The 16,847-nt window shown below is 36.4% G+C and overlaps 1 protein-coding gene across 1 annotated transcript in view; it reads right to left on the bottom strand.

The window, feature by feature from the left end:
* Positions 1 to 16,847, bottom strand: part of COL22A1 (collagen type XXII alpha 1 chain) — a 564,322-nt gene that overhangs the window by 363,444 nt on the left and 184,031 nt on the right. Inside the window, exon 6 of the mRNA XM_056823025.1 lies at positions 6,445 to 6,568. Within this exon, the coding sequence (XP_056679003.1) occupies positions 6,445 to 6,568 (124 nt within the window). The remainder of the gene's footprint in view (positions 1 to 6,444; positions 6,569 to 16,847) is intronic.

The following is a 16,847-nucleotide window of genomic DNA, read 5'->3' as shown; positions in this document are numbered from 1 at the left end:
GCTATTGCCATTCTCATTTTAATTTTCTTTTTTAAATTTTTTTTTGTTTTTGAGAGGAATATTGAAATAAAAAACAGAGGCTCCTTGGTGACCTTTCTCACTACCATCTCCTCAGAAATAGGCATCTCAAGTTTACTGAGATGTAGGCATTAAGGCTCAGAGAGATCAAATGACTTGTTCATACCAATAAATCTTATATATGATGAGCTAAGATTGAAATCCATATCTTCTGACTCCAAGTTCAGGACTCTTTCTACTTCATGACCATTTTCCCATGATGATATTATTTGGTTTCAATTAACATCCAGTATGGCAAGGCACTTGAGCTTAAGGGTGAGTAAAACTTCTGGTCCAGCATCAGGTTCTGATAGAAAGACTAAATCAATTCCTTGTAACAGAACACTGTAAATTTTGGCCATTGGTCAGTCACTCATTCAAACCGTGGGAAAAAAGAGGGCACTGACTAGGTAGCATTATTAAGTTTCATGAAGAGAAGGCATTTTTCTGGGGTGAGGAGTGTCACAAATTAAAAGAATAGTCACAGATGGCAGATAGCTTATATTACCTGCAATTACCACCCCAAAGATCAAAAGCCTGTCCAACTCATTTGGTTTCAAAAATTCCAAAATTTCCCCACTGAGAAAGATCTTCAAGTGACTCTGAATTACTGTAAGAACTTTAATCATAGCATCTGTTTCTTTAGTGATTTTATAAGCACAATGCTCTTTCACAATTGTTATAAAGTTTCTTCTTCATAAAAATAACCCCATGGCTGGTGAGCAGGGATTATTATTCCCATTTTAAATATGAGAAAGCAGCTTGTCCAAGGTAACACTAGTAGAATAGACTCCTGTGTTGTCTCTTCCCCACTTATTTCTCTTGCTCTCATACCAGCTTTATAAGAATAAGGAGAGACAGTAACTAAAACTGAGGTTTCATTTGTTTAGAAAACTCTCAAGTAAGGAAACTTCACTAAAAAAAAGAAACAAAACCCTCACTTTCTGTCCTCCGTAACAACTCTAAGACAAAAAGGCAAGGGGTAGGTAAATGGGGTTAAGTATTTGCCCAGGGTGACACAGCTAGAAACTATCTGAGGTCAGATTTGAAGCCAGATCCTCCTGACTCCAAGACTGGCTCTCTATCCCATTGAGCCACCTGGCTGCCCAAAGGAAACTTCAACAAATATATGTTGGAACCTTCTCTGAAAGTTATATTATTAATTTTCTAGAATATTAATAACTGAATTGATTTGCTTAGAGTCCTAGAGCCAATATATGTCATATAAGGAAATTGAACCCATATTTTCCTGGCTTTGAGAATGGTTCTCTCACATTTCTATAATACTTAAAAAAGCACTTTTCCTCACAATTCTCTGATCCAGAAACCACATATATTCAGTCCCCATCATCAATTTAACAAATGAGGAAACTGAAGTTTAAAAAGCAAAGTGACTCACCCAGATCATAGATGAAATATTTGGAGCTCAAACCTAATCCGTATATTGATTATAAGTCCATTGCTTTTCTATGCCTGTCACAATAAATGCTTGACTTATTCTTCACTTTACTTTGTGAACCCTAACATTGTCACCATGTAATGAGCTTATCATTTTTGATTTGGGAGTACCATCTAATGATGCAACTTGAATCCCATCCATCCCTGCTGATCCTGCACAACCCATGACCATGATTTTTCCAAGTTTGATTCTTGGAGACTACGCAACATGCCTCCCTGCCTTATTCTTGAAATCATAAGGGTACAAATGGGTCATTCTAACAGTTCACAGATTTTCTTACACTTGCCAAAAGAACTGACCATCTTCTCTTCTTACCATAAAATGCCTTGATGATGGCAGTATGCAGAATTATACAGTTCTTCACATGGCACAAACTGTTCACTCCAACATTCTCCTCTCTACTACCCTCTGTACATGTTCTTTAGTTCTTCAGAAATTATGGTGTCCTAGCCTCTTTGGCATACAACAACACTGGTAAGAATTTTATAGAAAAGAGAGTTTATTGTCTAATGTAAGAAGCGACACACATAAGGGAGAGGTACCCAGTGGCAAAACTTTGTTCTGTAAAGTTATAGTTATTCTTGAGATCACAGATGTATAGACTGATGATATCTGGTCTTAGACATGTACTAGTTGTGTGACCTTATCCAAGTCACTTAAATTCTATATGCCTGAACTTTCTCAAATACAGAAATGTGTATAATAGGGCCAACTGCAAAGAATTGTTGTAAGGATCAACAAAATGTTATTTTAAAGTATTTAGTATAGAACCTATTGCTCTCATCCCCTGCCCCCATTCTAGGAACAATGACCAAATTATAGATTATGGCCCATGGAGCTGGATAAGGAATTGGAGGTGGAAATAGTACCTTGTAGAAGTAAGATAGCTATAGAGATGTGGCTTGGAAATGGTTGGAGGGGGGAGAGAGACACAGAGAGAGAGAGAGAGAGAGAGAGAGAGAGAGAGAGAGAGAGAGAGAGAGAGAGAGAGAGAGAGAGAGAGAGAGAGAGAGAGAGAAGGGGGAGAGAGAGAGGGAGAGAGAGAAGGGGGAGAGAGAGAGGGAGAGAGAGAGAGAGAGAGAGAGAGAGAGAGAGAGAGAGAGAGAGAGAGAGAGAGAGAGAGAGAAGGGGGAGAGAGAGAGAGAGAATATAAATATTTGAAGTAGCAGTGTTGATTCTTGATCTTATAAAAATGGACTGTTAGATTTGTCTTCAAGTCAAAGATGATAAACCAAAAATCAGGATGCCAAGGATTTTCTTCACCAAATTATAGCATCAAAGAATTAGAAGAGACCTCAGCAAACATCTAATATTGATACAAAGAGAATCCCTATTATACCATACCTGACAAGTACCCAAATTTAAGTTCAAAGTTTTCACTTTGGCTATGGCTTGAGAAATGGAGGTTAGATGCTGATTCTACACTGACTTGGAATGGACTTATGGTAAGGGAAGGTGATATACAATTCCATGTGACAATTATATCCTCACTAACTTCCATCTTGTTTAAAAGTTGAGTATTAAGGTGCCATCTCTTTCCAGGTCTATAGAATCACAGAACTATAAAATGTTACAGTTGAAAGGAAACTTGACACACTGAGTATTAGCAGTGGAAAGGATTATTAAGATCATTTATTTGAAACCTTGCTTGTTCCTCAAGGGAAAATGAAGCAAAAGAGTAACTTGGCTCAAAGTTATGGAAATGGTATCAGAGAGGGCAAAATAGAATGGGTAGTGGAAAGGCCAATGCAATGAGAGATAAGAGACTAATGGTGGAATCCACCACCATCATGTGGTCTTGAGTAATTCAGGTAAGTTTACTAAGTCTCAGTTTTCTGGATATGAAAAATGGGGATAAGGTAATCTTCCCTGTATTTTGAGGTCCCTCTAGGCTCTTACCTGTATTTGACACTTTAATGTTTCCCAGGTTTGTTTTTTTCCAGGACAAAAACTCTGCATATTACATGTGTGCACATTGTAATGTGTGCAAATACATGCATTATTATTCTCATTCCTATACAAAAGGCACCTGAAGTTCTGAGGAGCAAAGTAATTTGTCCAATATCAATCAGCTAGTAGGCATGAACCCAGGACTTATATTTCAAAGTTTACTGTTCTTTCTAAAGCAGGATAATTCTATGAGCTGAGAAGAGAACTCAGGTGTCCTGAATGATCTTTCTTCCAGATGGTCAATGAAGAGGATATAACTGGAGAAAGCCTTGGTCATATCCTTTTTTTAATACTTCCCAAAGGGAAACATAGTGGCTCATAGAAGAATTTGGCAACTACCTTCCAAAAGCTCATTTTCCAGGTGAAGACAAAGGCAGATGACTGACTGACATAAGGTTTGCTCATTAACTCTCTGAGCCAGGGGGATAACAATTTGGCAGAAAATGATATCTTTGATCGCACACCAATTGGTTTCTGGGATGACTGTGATTACCAAGTTTCTCATTCCTCAATTAAAAGAGATCTGAAAATTACCCTCTCCAATCTATCAAAGTAGAAAGCCAAAAATTATTTTGGAAGGTACAAAGAAAATTAGCAATTGAAAAGTAAAAGCCAAAATGAAGAAATAAGCAAACTATAGGATGATATTTGGTAGAGGTAGAAATATTTAACTCAAAACATTCTGGGCCAAAGTTAGAGCATTTCATAATCTAGTATGGAAATAATTCTGGAGATGAAAGACTGTTGCCTGCATATAATTGCTTCTTCTGGGGAAGCTAAGACTGGTACATCTCTTAAGATCAGGAATCCTGAGCTGCAGAGCCAATCTGCACTAAGTGCAGTACTAATACAAGAAATGCCTAAGAGTTATCAGGGTCACTGTGCTGGCTAAAGAGGGGTAAACCTGTCCAGGTAAGAAAAAAAGCAGATTGAGTTTTCTAAACTAATCAGCAGCAATAGCACATAAGCTAGAGAACTGGACTTGAAGTGAGAAAAGACAAATTCAAATCTGACCTCAGAACTAGCTGTGTGAACCTGGGCAAGTTACCTTGCTACCTTCCTCAGTTTCCTTATTGGTAAAATTTGGATAATAATAGCCCCTAGAATTAGAATTGTTTTGAGACTGTTGATAATATTCATGAAACACTTTAAAAATCCTTAAAGCTCTATATAAACACTAGTTACTATGTCCATTATTAGCTCATGAGTATCTCTTGTCCTTCCAATAATGGAGAAAGAGAGAACAGAAATGGAAAAGGAAGTAAAGCAAAGCATCATCAAAGCCAGACTTGGCCAAAGCCATTATGGCTGGGAAAAGACCTTGTCATTTCCTAAAACTTTGTTTTAAGGGGAGATATTCTTGAGTTTTGGGATCCCTTCAAATTTCCTTTTCCCTGTGACTGTAAGGCTCATTATGGTGAAGCTGCCCCATGTCTGGTTTACACTTGCTCTTGAGCTCTTGGGTCCCAGAGTATGAGCTCAGTATCAAAAGATTATTGGATTTTGAGCTAGAGAGATATTAGAAATCATCTGCTCCAACCTTCTTACTGAAATAAACTGACAAAGAAGAAGTGACTGCCTAAAGAGTGAAGTCCTTTGACTCATGAAATGCTTAGAGACAATTAACAGAACTGGAAGAAGAGGAAATACATAAGAATGGAACTAGATCAAGCTAAGAGAAAACTCAGGATGCTCTGCCAAGTTCAAGTCAAAGAATTCATCAGGGCAAAAAATCCAAAGTACTGAGGGAAAGTATTAAATGGAGGGAAGATCATTGATCAAAGTTAGGAAAAAGTCAACATAGATTACATCAGGAAAAAAAATAAAGCACATGGCATGAAACGAAATATTAATGAATGTTAGTTTATCCTATACAAGGTCTTCATTTGAGTAAATATCCTTTTTTTTTTTAAGGAAGCAGCATGATCTCCAAAAAAAAGTACTGTGTCCTGGATAAGATCTATTCTTGGAGTCAAAAAGACATGTTTCAAGTTCCCCCTCTAAAAGATATCAGCTGGGTGACCCATAACATGTCAGTTAATCTCCCAGGGTTCCAGGAAACCCACTAAAACGCTTTACACTAATCTGCATTGGTAAAGTAATTCCTCTTTTGGAGCTCCCTACATAAATGATATCATCAGTATAATAAAAAAAATCAAATGCTAAGCCATGTTCCTGTCACTTAAAGTTAAATCTGTATAGCCTCATAGATTCCTATGTCCTGCACAGAAATGACAGTTCTCATGGCTGGGTCTTCTTCTATTGGATAAGATTTCTCTGATATTGTCTGTCAATCAATGCAGCTCCTCTCCTGTGGTAGAAACATCATCTATTTTACATCTATTTTACATCTATTTTAAACACTCATAAGGAAAATAAGCTCCATAGTCATTAGGGACCTCCCTACTTTATCACATTGAAAGGGTTCTGGTTACACACCTAAAAGCATTAAATTCAAAGTCAGTCAATCAATCAATCAATGCCTCAACACTTATTAAGCACCTAAAATATGCCAGGCATTGGGCTAAGTCCTGAGGTTACTAAAAAAAGAAAGTCTTTGCCCTCAAGGAGTCACAATCTAATTAAGTAGACACAGAACAAATATATACAGGATAAATAGCAAATACAATTAAGAGAGGTCAGGAAAGCCTTACTTTAAAAGATGGGCTTTTGGTTGGTACTTAAAGGAAGCTAGGGGAGGCCAGTAGACTACAGATACCAGATTCAAGCATGTAGCCATTCAGCTTTCAAGTTCTCTTTTTTTTCTCTATTTGTCCTTGTTCTACAGTCAAGAATCTGACCGCAAAATTAGTGCAATCAAATAATCCTGTGCTCTACCAACCAAGTAGTCTGGTTCAGCCCTATCTATGAATGATTGGGACTGGGAAATAGTTTTTAATGCATCAAAAGAATGAAGGAAATAAGTGCTCCTCTAAGCATGGGGTGATCAGACAAGTGACCAAGGGATAATGTCATACCTGTGGAATTCCATATTTGTCGATGACTTGCCAGATATACCAATCTTCTCTTCGTGAAGTTTTCCTGAACCGGAAGGTAGTGACAAAGGCATACTCATCAGGTAAACCTTGTGGAAATACATCCCTAGAGGGGAGTAAAGAGGGTAGACATGAAGGAAGATGCAAGAGGTAAAAGTTGACCATACATTGGAGGTAAAGCCATAACATGGCATAGCTTTTAGAAAATTTATTATAGTCTTGGGTTTTAGGTTAGGCATAATGTCCAGAAGAAGGGAAATTATAATTCTACTGTATTTTGCCCTAGCCAGACCACATTTGTAGCATGGTATTTTGACATCATATTTTAGGTGAACTCTTAGAATTTCCCCATTTTGCATTTCTGTAACTAGGAGCACTTTGGGCTACTTTATATTTTTATATATATATATATATATATATATATATATATATATATATATATATAGCTATAGATATTCTGGATTTCTTCACTTGAGAACTGTCTATTCATATATTTAGGCCATTTACTAATTGTCTTTTTTCCTTATGAATTGAATTAGTTCCTTATGCATTTAAAAAAACATGTTTTTCCAACTTTTTTCCCTTTATAATTTTAGCTTTATTGTTTTTATTTGTGCAAAAGCTTTTCAGTTTCATTTAATCAAAATTATCAATTTTATCTTCTGTAATGGTCTCTGACCTTTGTTTGATCTTGAACTTTTCTGTTATATTTAGATTATGTTTGGTAATTTTTCTCAACATTTCTCTAGTTTCTGATTCTACCTCTTACATATGAATAATGGAACAATTTGGAGCCTATTTTTGTATAAGGTGGGTAGTGTTGGTCTAAATCTAAATTCTTTCATATTGCTGTCCAGTTTTCCCAGCAGTTTTTGTCAAAAAAAGATCCTTATCTCAGGAGTTAGGATCTCTGGGTTTAATCAAATACTAGGTTACTAGATATATTTTCTTCTATATGTTGTATAACTCTTCTCATCCCTATATTTTAAGTAGTCCAAATTGTTTGAAGAATTACTGCTTGAACTTATGATAAAAAAAAATGCTATTCACCTGCAGAGAAATAAAGCATACTATTTCTCACTCTAGTTTATTTATGGTTTAATTTTGGGATTTTGATTTATATGAATATTCTCTTACAACAATGACCAATATGGAAGTATGTTTTGCATGATAATACATGTATAATCCAGACAGAATTGCTTAAGCTCTCTGAGGGTGGGAAGGGAAGGCACAGGGAGAAACTATTTGGATCTTACAATTTTGGAAAACATATGCTAAAAACTGTTATTACATATAATTGGGAATATATGAAAAAATAACTGCCTGAAAGTATCATTGATATAGTTTGAAGTTTGGCAGTAATAGGCTCCATTTATCTACACGTTTGTGTCATTATTGCTGTTGAGATTCTTTCATGGTTTTTTACTCTATATTTTTGTCAAATTGGCAAAGGTGCCCCCCAAAAGTGATAAATCTTAAACAGACTGTGGAAGAAAAACACATTGACACAGTCAGTCAATCATAATTTATTAAGCAACTACTATGTGCCAGGCATTTTGCTGAGTATTAGGAATGCAAAAAGAGGAAAAAAGTAGGTCTCTTCCCTCAAGGGATTTATAATTCAGTTGGGGAAAGAACATGCTAACAAATATATTGATAATATACAGGATAAAAGGGAAACAATGAAAAGGGAGAAAACACTGGAATTAAGTGGAATTGGAATGGCTTCCTATAGAAGATGAGATTTCAGTTAGGACAGAGTGGAAAAGGAAGAGAATTCCAGGGGTGGGGGGATAACCAGAGAGGAAATTCCTGGAGCTGAGAGAAGAAATGTTTTGTTCATAGAACAACCAGAAAGTCAGGATATAGTAGTATAAAAGGAGAAAAAAGAGGGCCCAGAACAGAACTCTGAGGGACATCTGCAGGCATAGGTCCAAACACGTTTATTGAATTAAATTGAATTCAGTTAAGACTAGAAAGGGAAACACTTCTTGCTTTGACCAACTCAATTTCAGATAGAAAGAAAAGGCTTAAGAGTTTAAAGACTTCCAAATCCAGTCCAATTCAGTTCAATTCCATAAACCTTTCTTAAGGTTCATTCATGTGTAAAAACTGTCTTAACTTAACCATTGCCTAGCCCTTACCACTCTTCTGTCTTTATTGATTCTAAGACAGAAGGTAAGGGTTTATTTTAAAAAAAATAAACTGTTTTAAGCTCATGGATGAATTGGAGTCACTGAGAACTTCTCTAAGAGTCTTTTAAGAGGAAATAGCTAAGTGGCTCAGTGGATAGAAAGCCAAGCCTGGAGAATGAGAGGTTTGGGGTTCAAATCTGGTCTCAGACACTTTGTAGCTGTGTGACCCTGGGAATGTCACTTAACTCCCATTGTCCAGCCCAATCTGCTCTTCTATCTTAGAACCAATACACAGTATTGATTCTAATATGGAAGGTAAAAGTTTTAAAAAGACACAAAGATAAAAATGAAGCTTAGCTTCTAGCAGAAGGATGAGACAGACAGAGAGGTATCATTCAAATTAGAATATAATAAAAGACCAGGAGAGATCCAGTGATAACTTCTGGCTAAGTTGATGAGGAAAGGCTTTAAGGAGGAGGTGTCCCCTGAGCTCTACCATAAATGAAGGTAACAACTTTATTAGGTGTAGGGCCAGGCCATTTTACTTCCTTTTCCCATGGGGCACACTCATGGAGAGCAGGATGATATAAGGGGAGAATAACCATAAGGGGCCAACCCAAACTGGATTAACTAGAACTCAGAAATCTTCCATTGTACCCCAATGCCTATTTAAAAAAAAAAAGCTAGAAATTCCAGGTCATGGCATTCAAGCATTTTCTCTTTCTGGCTTCACTTTGCCTGTCTCTCCTATCTCTGAACACTATTATAGTAAAAATGGACTCCTCTCTATTCTCATTCTGACACTGCTCACTTCTAATGGTTCTATGGCATCCTTGATGCCTAGAATGAACTCTTATCTTTATCCCTGACTATTGAAGATCTTCCTCTGTTTAAGGTCAAACTTGTGTTGCACTTTACTAGCAACTCGGCACAAATCCAGCTTCTAACACTAACAAGTATGATTTTGGGTGAGTCATTTAGCTTCTCTAGAACTCAATTTCCTCATCTAAAAAAAAAAAAGAATGATTTAACTCAGCAGCATCTAATGGCCTTCCATATCTAAATCTGTGATCCTATGAGACATGAAACCTTCTGCCTCCAACTATGCCCAACAATTCAATAAATATTCATTAAGCATCTATCATGTACAAGAATCAGTGTTAGACAGCTGGTGTTGATCTCAGGAATAGCTGAATTATTACATATTTTTATATAACCCCACTGTGGGTACTTTTTAGCTGGGTGACCCTGAGCAAATGACTTAACCTCTGCCTGCTTAGATTTCTTCACCTAAACACGGGAATAGCAATAATATCTGTCTCCCAGGTTTGTTATAAAGACAAAATTAGATAATTTTTAGAGCATTTTGCCATCCTATGGCCACTACATTATCATTGCCAAATGGGGTCACAAAGAGTCAGACCTGAGTGAAAGTGACTAAACAATAACAAAATGATACTAGTAATACGATGGTGAAGAATCTAAGATTATTACTAAGCCACGTGTGAAATTAGTTTCTCTGCTTCCTCAAATTCTTTAGACTACTTTGTCTGGATTCCTCCTTTGCACATCTTTCATTCTCCCATATGTTAGAATTATTCATTCATTTGTCCTTTATCCCATTAGATAGTATGCCCCTTGTGAGAAGGACCAGGATTGTTTCTATCTCCTTCTTCAGTGCTGAGCAGAGTGCCTTAAACATTTGTTGAACTAAACGGAACTGATTTGGAGAACATCCACAGGTTGTTGACCAGGATGCCCAAGAGGCTTCAAAATCAAACCACATGATCATTTAGCTCAGACAACAGAAGCCTGAAGCAGCAGTATTTTCAAGAGCTGTTTTAGGGAAGAGGATTAATCTTGCTTCTGCTTGGCCCACAAGAAACAGAATACAGACCAATGGGTGAATATTTTCTGAAGATTTAGACTTGATATAAATTCACATATCCTAACAGTTTGAGTTATCAAAGAGTGTAAAGGCTAGTTTGGAGAGGTAATTGCATTCGCCTTCATTAGGAGTCTTTGGGTAAAATCTGCATTGCTAATTGTCTATTAGTCTTACTGTAAGAGGGATACTGAATGGAGGTAGTCTTTGGACTAGAGGGACAGTTATGCTTCCAATTCTGAGATTCCTTGATTATGTCAATGATCCTGGCATTTTTGGAGAAAAAATAGATAGACCAGACCCTAGGGATGAAGGTCTGGATTAAGAGTCAATGCATGTCAAAAATGCTTACTTTGTGTCAAGAACTGTTCTAAGTGCTGAAGATACAAAGAAAAGCAAAAAAAAAAAAAATAAAATCTTGCCCTCAAGCTATTCCCAGTCTAATAGGAGAGATGACAAAAATCAGATATGTAGAAGATAAATTTAAGAAACTCACCAAAGGGAAGCCAATAGCAGTGGACTTGGTAAGGGTAAGGAAGGCAGCTTGCAGAAGGTGGAAGGAGAATCAAAAGCTATTCAGCATTTTCACTATGGAATAACCAGGCCAACCTCTTCTTAAATGCCAGTTATTAGCATTTTGCAGAGGTCAGTTTCTGTGGTCTTGACTTCATTCCAGCTGGGTTAGGTTATATCTCAGCACCCAGAATGCAGCCTTAGTAGGCATTTAATGAGTATTTATGTAATGAAAGATGTATTCTCCTCAGGGGATATGTAAAACATTTCTATCTTCCCAAATGTTACTTGTGATAAGATCTGATTTGCCTGCCAGGCAGCAAAAGTTCTCTTGCAACAGCCATTTACCTGGCTTCCAGGGATCATCAGGAATAAGGTTTTCCTAAGTCCACCTGGTCTCCATATCAGAGAACTGGACCCTGAGTAGGGCTTAGCAGTCAATCACTGGAAGAGACATTATTTTGACAGACAACCCAGATGAATTCCTAATTAAACATTCACTGGAGACTGGATAGTATAATGGATCTAAAAAGCAGTGTAATGGACCCTCAGAAAACAGGGTTTCCAATCCCAAATACATCATGGCTTCTCTGTGACCTTAGGCAATTCATTTTACCTATCCTGTGCCTCTAAAACCAGAATTCTTATTTTTTATTATGCCATGGTCCCTATTGAAAACTTATATGATGACCTCCTTCTCAGAATAATGTTTTAAAATACATAGTTAAAAAAAACACATTAAGTGAGATTACAAAGGAAATCAATGATATTCAATAAAATTATTCAAATAATGCTTTTAAACAAAATTTTAAAACCCCAGGTTAAGAACCTCTGCAAAAACATTCTACATTAGGTCCATTTAATTTCTGTCTCTTAAGCCTGGTATTGAATTCCTTCCTCATTGCTGCCCCTTTAGAATACCTGGTTTCTTTCAAAGAACAAGTAAAATGCCAACTCCTTGATCCTCCATGTGCTAGTGCCTTCCTACCACAAAATTATCTTTTTTTTTTTATTATGTGTCTCTTTGTATCTACCTGTATGTATCCCTACTTCCCTTGATAGAATGTGAGCTCTTTGAAGGTAAGGAATGTTTCATTTTTGTCTTTGCATCCCAATGATTCATACAAGGTCTAGCACACCATATAAATTTAATATATTCTTATTGATTAATTGATATCTGACAAGCTATCTTCTAAAGCTCACCTCACTTGTTAATAAGCATTCAATGAGTGCCTACTGTGTGCCAGGCACTATGCTAATCACTGAGAATATAAATACAAACAGAAAGAGAGAGCATGCACTTTAGGAATTTATATATTAAAATTAGAGGAGATGCATAAAAACTGGTTTAAAGGGGTTAAAGAGAGAGAAAAGAGAAGTTAACTACCCAGGCTCCCCATGGGAAAAGAAGCTTAGAGAATCAGGAGTGGAGCCTAGAGTGGAATGAAGGAGTGAACATGGCCATCCTGGGCACTTTCCTTAAAATGGCACAGGAGCAGAGTGCTATTCCAAGGTGAGAAGGCATTAACATCCCAACATTCTATATTAGAATGAGCCTTACTTTCAGATTTGGTACTTTTAATTCTGTGTTTTAACAATCTCTTTTCTAAGGTTCTTTCCAGCTCCAATAATCTGTGTCCAATTTCTCCTATTACATTTTTAATTAAAAAAAAAAACTAATTTGTTTGTTAAAGAAAATTCTCAAGTATCTCACCTTCCCTTCCCTCCTCAGAACCTTTAACATTGTATATAGTAGGTATTTAATAAATTATTGTAGTTCAACAAATAAAAATATATAATTTCCTTCATATAATCTTTTATAATTCCTCTAATTAGCAATAAGCAGCATATAGTTGTTTATCTCTACTGATTTTATCATGTGTGTGAGTATGGTATATTTATTGTTAGTGTTTTATCCTTCTATGAGGACAAGAATAATTAATACTTTAATTCTTAATCTCCCCTGGTACCCAGTCCCAGCTCTGCATACAGTAGGCACTCAAGAGTTTTTTTGAGAGACAATCAAAATAGGATGCACATAAATTATTCTAATATGAGATAGAAATTGGCAGAAAAGGCTCCAGGGAATTTTTTAGTACACAGAAATCCCTAGAGGAATAAAAAAGGAATAAGAATCATTTTCTACTTCTTGAGAAACTTTTCCAGTTCTAGACTCTTCTCTCTTTTCTTCACTTAACAACCATTCAAATTAAGGCAATCATTAATCTTTGCCTCCACTGTAGTCATAACTGTTCTATCTATTTATTGATTTATTTATTAATTTAATGATTAATTTATCCATTCAGTTATTTGGTTAGTTATCTAAGTATTTATTCACTCATCTACCTATCCATTTAATTAATTAATCTTATCATTTTATTTTCCCCTGATCTTATTGGGAAAGAATATTTCTTTATTATAGATAATGCTTACTTAGTTTTAGATAGATATTATTAATCATCTTTTAAAAAGCTCTATTTATATGTTTTAGTTGATTTTTTAAAAATAGAGATGAGTTTTGTAACTTTTTAAAAGTTTTTTCTTCATCTCTTGATATGATCATATGATTTTGTTTGTTTTTATTATGAATAATATAAATTATGCTCATAATTTTTCTGATGTTACTAAATTAACCCTACCTTCCCAATATAAGTACCATGGCTTCTTTTTTCTTTTTAAAATCCATATCTTAAATCTTAAAATCCATACTGTGTATTGGTTCCAAGGCAGAAAAGTGGTAAGAGCTAGACAACTGGGCTTGAGTGACTTGTCCAGGGTCACAGAGCTAGGAAGGGTCTGAAGCCAAATTTGAAACTAAGACCTCCTATCTTAAAGCCTGGTTCTCAAACCACTGAACCACTTAGCTGCCCCTAGGTTGTACAGAGTTTCTTAATTAATTAAAAGCTATAAGAAGATATAGTCTATGTCCCAGATACTGTGGCAGGCCCTACAGATACCAATAAAAAGACAAAAGAACAAACAATCCCTGCAAGAAATCTCAAATATAGAAACATTGAAGGAAAATAGGCTTTATCTTCTCTGATTCATTATTATCCATTCAGTTGCCTAAATAATATTCTTAAAGTACTAGTCTGACCATATCATGTCTCCTCTCAGGAAGCTAACTCTATGGCTTCTAAGACAGTTAAAGCTCCAGTGAAACTGGCTTACTTTCAATTTCTCATCAATGACATTTCTTTCCCCATGTCTGGGCCTTCAAATGATCTCAATTATCTCCCTTCAAAGGTCAGCTCAAGATCCACAATTAACTTCTTTCATGGCTTGAAATATCAGTTTTCCTTCTATGTCGTACTAAGTATTCATTTTCTATATATTTTGCATTTACTCATTGGTGTGAGAGTTATCTTAGATTCTTAAGGGCAAAGATTATTTCATTTCTGTCGCTGTATCCTCAGTCTCTTGCACAGTGTTTGGCACTGTGCAGATGTTTAATAAATGTTTCAGTTGAATTGTCTTGGTTTAAAATATCCTTCAGTCTATAGGCAAACTTGGACAAAGACAATTTACCTTTTTGGGACTCAATATTTGAATCTCAATTAAGGATTTTTTTCCATTGACCTCATTTCCTTTCCACATACCAAGATATGATTAATATTTCTTTTCTCTCCTATAAAGATGTTTGAAAAGGAGAGGATGCTTTCAAATAAATCTAGGAAAGAATCTGCCTCCTTTATCCATAGCTTTCAAAATCATCCCATCTTTATTCCACAAAACAAATTTGTCCTAGCTTTAGTCATGAGAACAATGCTGCAGAGCGAGAGTGAAATCAGGGCTATGATTCCCTGTGGAAAACTTCCACTCATAACCATTTTCCCTGCCATTCCTGCTCCTGAACACTTCCCCCAAGTTCAGCCCTACCCCAGGTGGTGGTGGAAAGTAGCAGAGAACTTATTGTAGTTGTGTATTTCTTTTGGGCTACATTTGCTTCCCCCTCAGAAGAATAGACACTTCTCAGGTTCTGGAAGTCACTTCCAGATTTGCCCCTCCAATAACAAATCTACCTTCTGTAAGGATAATTTTGGCATTTTGACTTGAAAAATCTATTTAATTTGGTCGCCAGAGATGATGCCCAAATAATAGAATACCCAAGTCAGCTGGGAATTATGAAGATTTTAATTAATAGAGAGAGAAGGAATTAAGGAAGAGAGAGACAGACAGACCGACGGGGAGAAAGAGAGAGAGAGAGAGAGAGAGAGAGAGAGAGAGAGAGAGAGAGAGAGAGAGAGAGAGAGAGAGAGAGAGAGAGAATTAATTTAAACTGCTCTGGCTCAGGCTGAGCCAGGAAGTAGTTAAAGGCCTTGGCCAAAGTGGCCTCCCTGAGCCTAAGGGAAAGGTAGTCAGTCTTATTACTCACCAGGAGACTATCTCCAAGCTGGGTTCCAGTCTCCACTGAACTCAATCTCCTGAACTGAGTTCAGAAAAAAACCCTTTACTGACTTTTAGCCTCCTTTTAAAGAGAATTTTCTCTTATGTCACTTCCCCTAAATTTTTATGTCTACCAATCACAGTAGACACTTTTTTCCAGGACTGCCCATTCTTAGTTATCACCACTCTTTTGTTCTCACCTTTTCTGGTTAGATTATATCTTTCTGAGTACTTCACACTTCTTTGTTAAGTTTGCCTTTTGTGAGTTACTTGACCTTTTTGTGATTAATTTAACCTTTATAGGTACTTAACACCATTTTGTATTAGATCTAAAAATAGACCTAGCTTAAGGTTCTAGCTTCACTATAAGGTATGAGTTAAGTACCTTCATTGTTCAATCAGGAGTTTACAACTTTATGTTTCCCTAAAGTATGTCTAAATATGAGTGGAGTGTAAAGTTCCTAAGACATTCCTGATTCTTGTTAGACCAAGTATCTCCATTGTTACAATAAGGAAATAGCTAAATCACATCTTCTAAAGTACAGTCTGAGTAGTTTTTAAGATTCACACTTCTCAATCTAGAAATCTCATGGAGGCCTCAGGGAAAGCTTCAACCTGCTCCAGTCCCATCCCTACCATCAGAAACTTGCCCCAGTCACAAAAATTGCTAGGTAAGCTTCTAGAGGTTGTCCTATTTCCCCTGGGCCTTAAAACTTAATCATCAACAGTCTCAAGTCACCTCATCTCTGTGAGTTATAGTTTTCTAATGAAGATAATAATATGGGTGCTTTCAAAGGTGCTGTGAGAAAAGTATATTATAAATTGGAAGGTGAATAATTATTATGTTAAACATGTTAAATGGCATATACATATATTCTATGTTAAATTGTATATTTATAAATATTCAATATTACATCTAGAACATAATAATAATAATTGTTATTACTGATCTGAGATGCAGGGCATGATAGAAATATCTGTCCTTAAAGTCAAAAAGACACTGTCAGCCATGATAATGTACAAGAAGCAGTACAGCTGAGGCTTCCTAATATCCTCCTTCCCACAACTTTTTAATCATTCCTCAAATTTTGGAGCAGCAGAGCCAAGTCTTAGGAAGATATTATTGATGCTTAAGACAATTTGGGTGATCCTCGGGAGAGGTCTGTGACTCAATATGGGAGCTAGCACAGAGTATAACAGAAGGATCAAATAGTTGTGACTGCAAATGAAAGGAGTCAGACAAATGGATAGAAAGAAATTAGACACTTTGCTGACACTAGGAGAACAGACACTGATTGGCAACTCTCTTGCCCCTACTCACTTCTTGGTTGCTGTTTCAGGGCAGAGATGGATGCTTAGAGTCATAAACAAGAGTAAAAGAACCCTGGGCATAGTTCCAAAGTAGACGAGAGTCCTGGCAAGGTGGATGCAGGGAACCTAATCATAGCTCCAGGACCAAGAAGAAT

The sequence above is a fragment of the Monodelphis domestica genome, chromosome 3 (genome assembly GCF_027887165.1).
Source record: "Monodelphis domestica isolate mMonDom1 chromosome 3, mMonDom1.pri, whole genome shotgun sequence".
Lineage (NCBI taxonomy): Eukaryota > Metazoa > Chordata > Mammalia > Didelphimorphia > Didelphidae > Monodelphis > Monodelphis domestica.
Note: the sequence above shows the minus strand (reverse complement) of the source record. Positions and strands in the feature narration are given on the sequence as shown.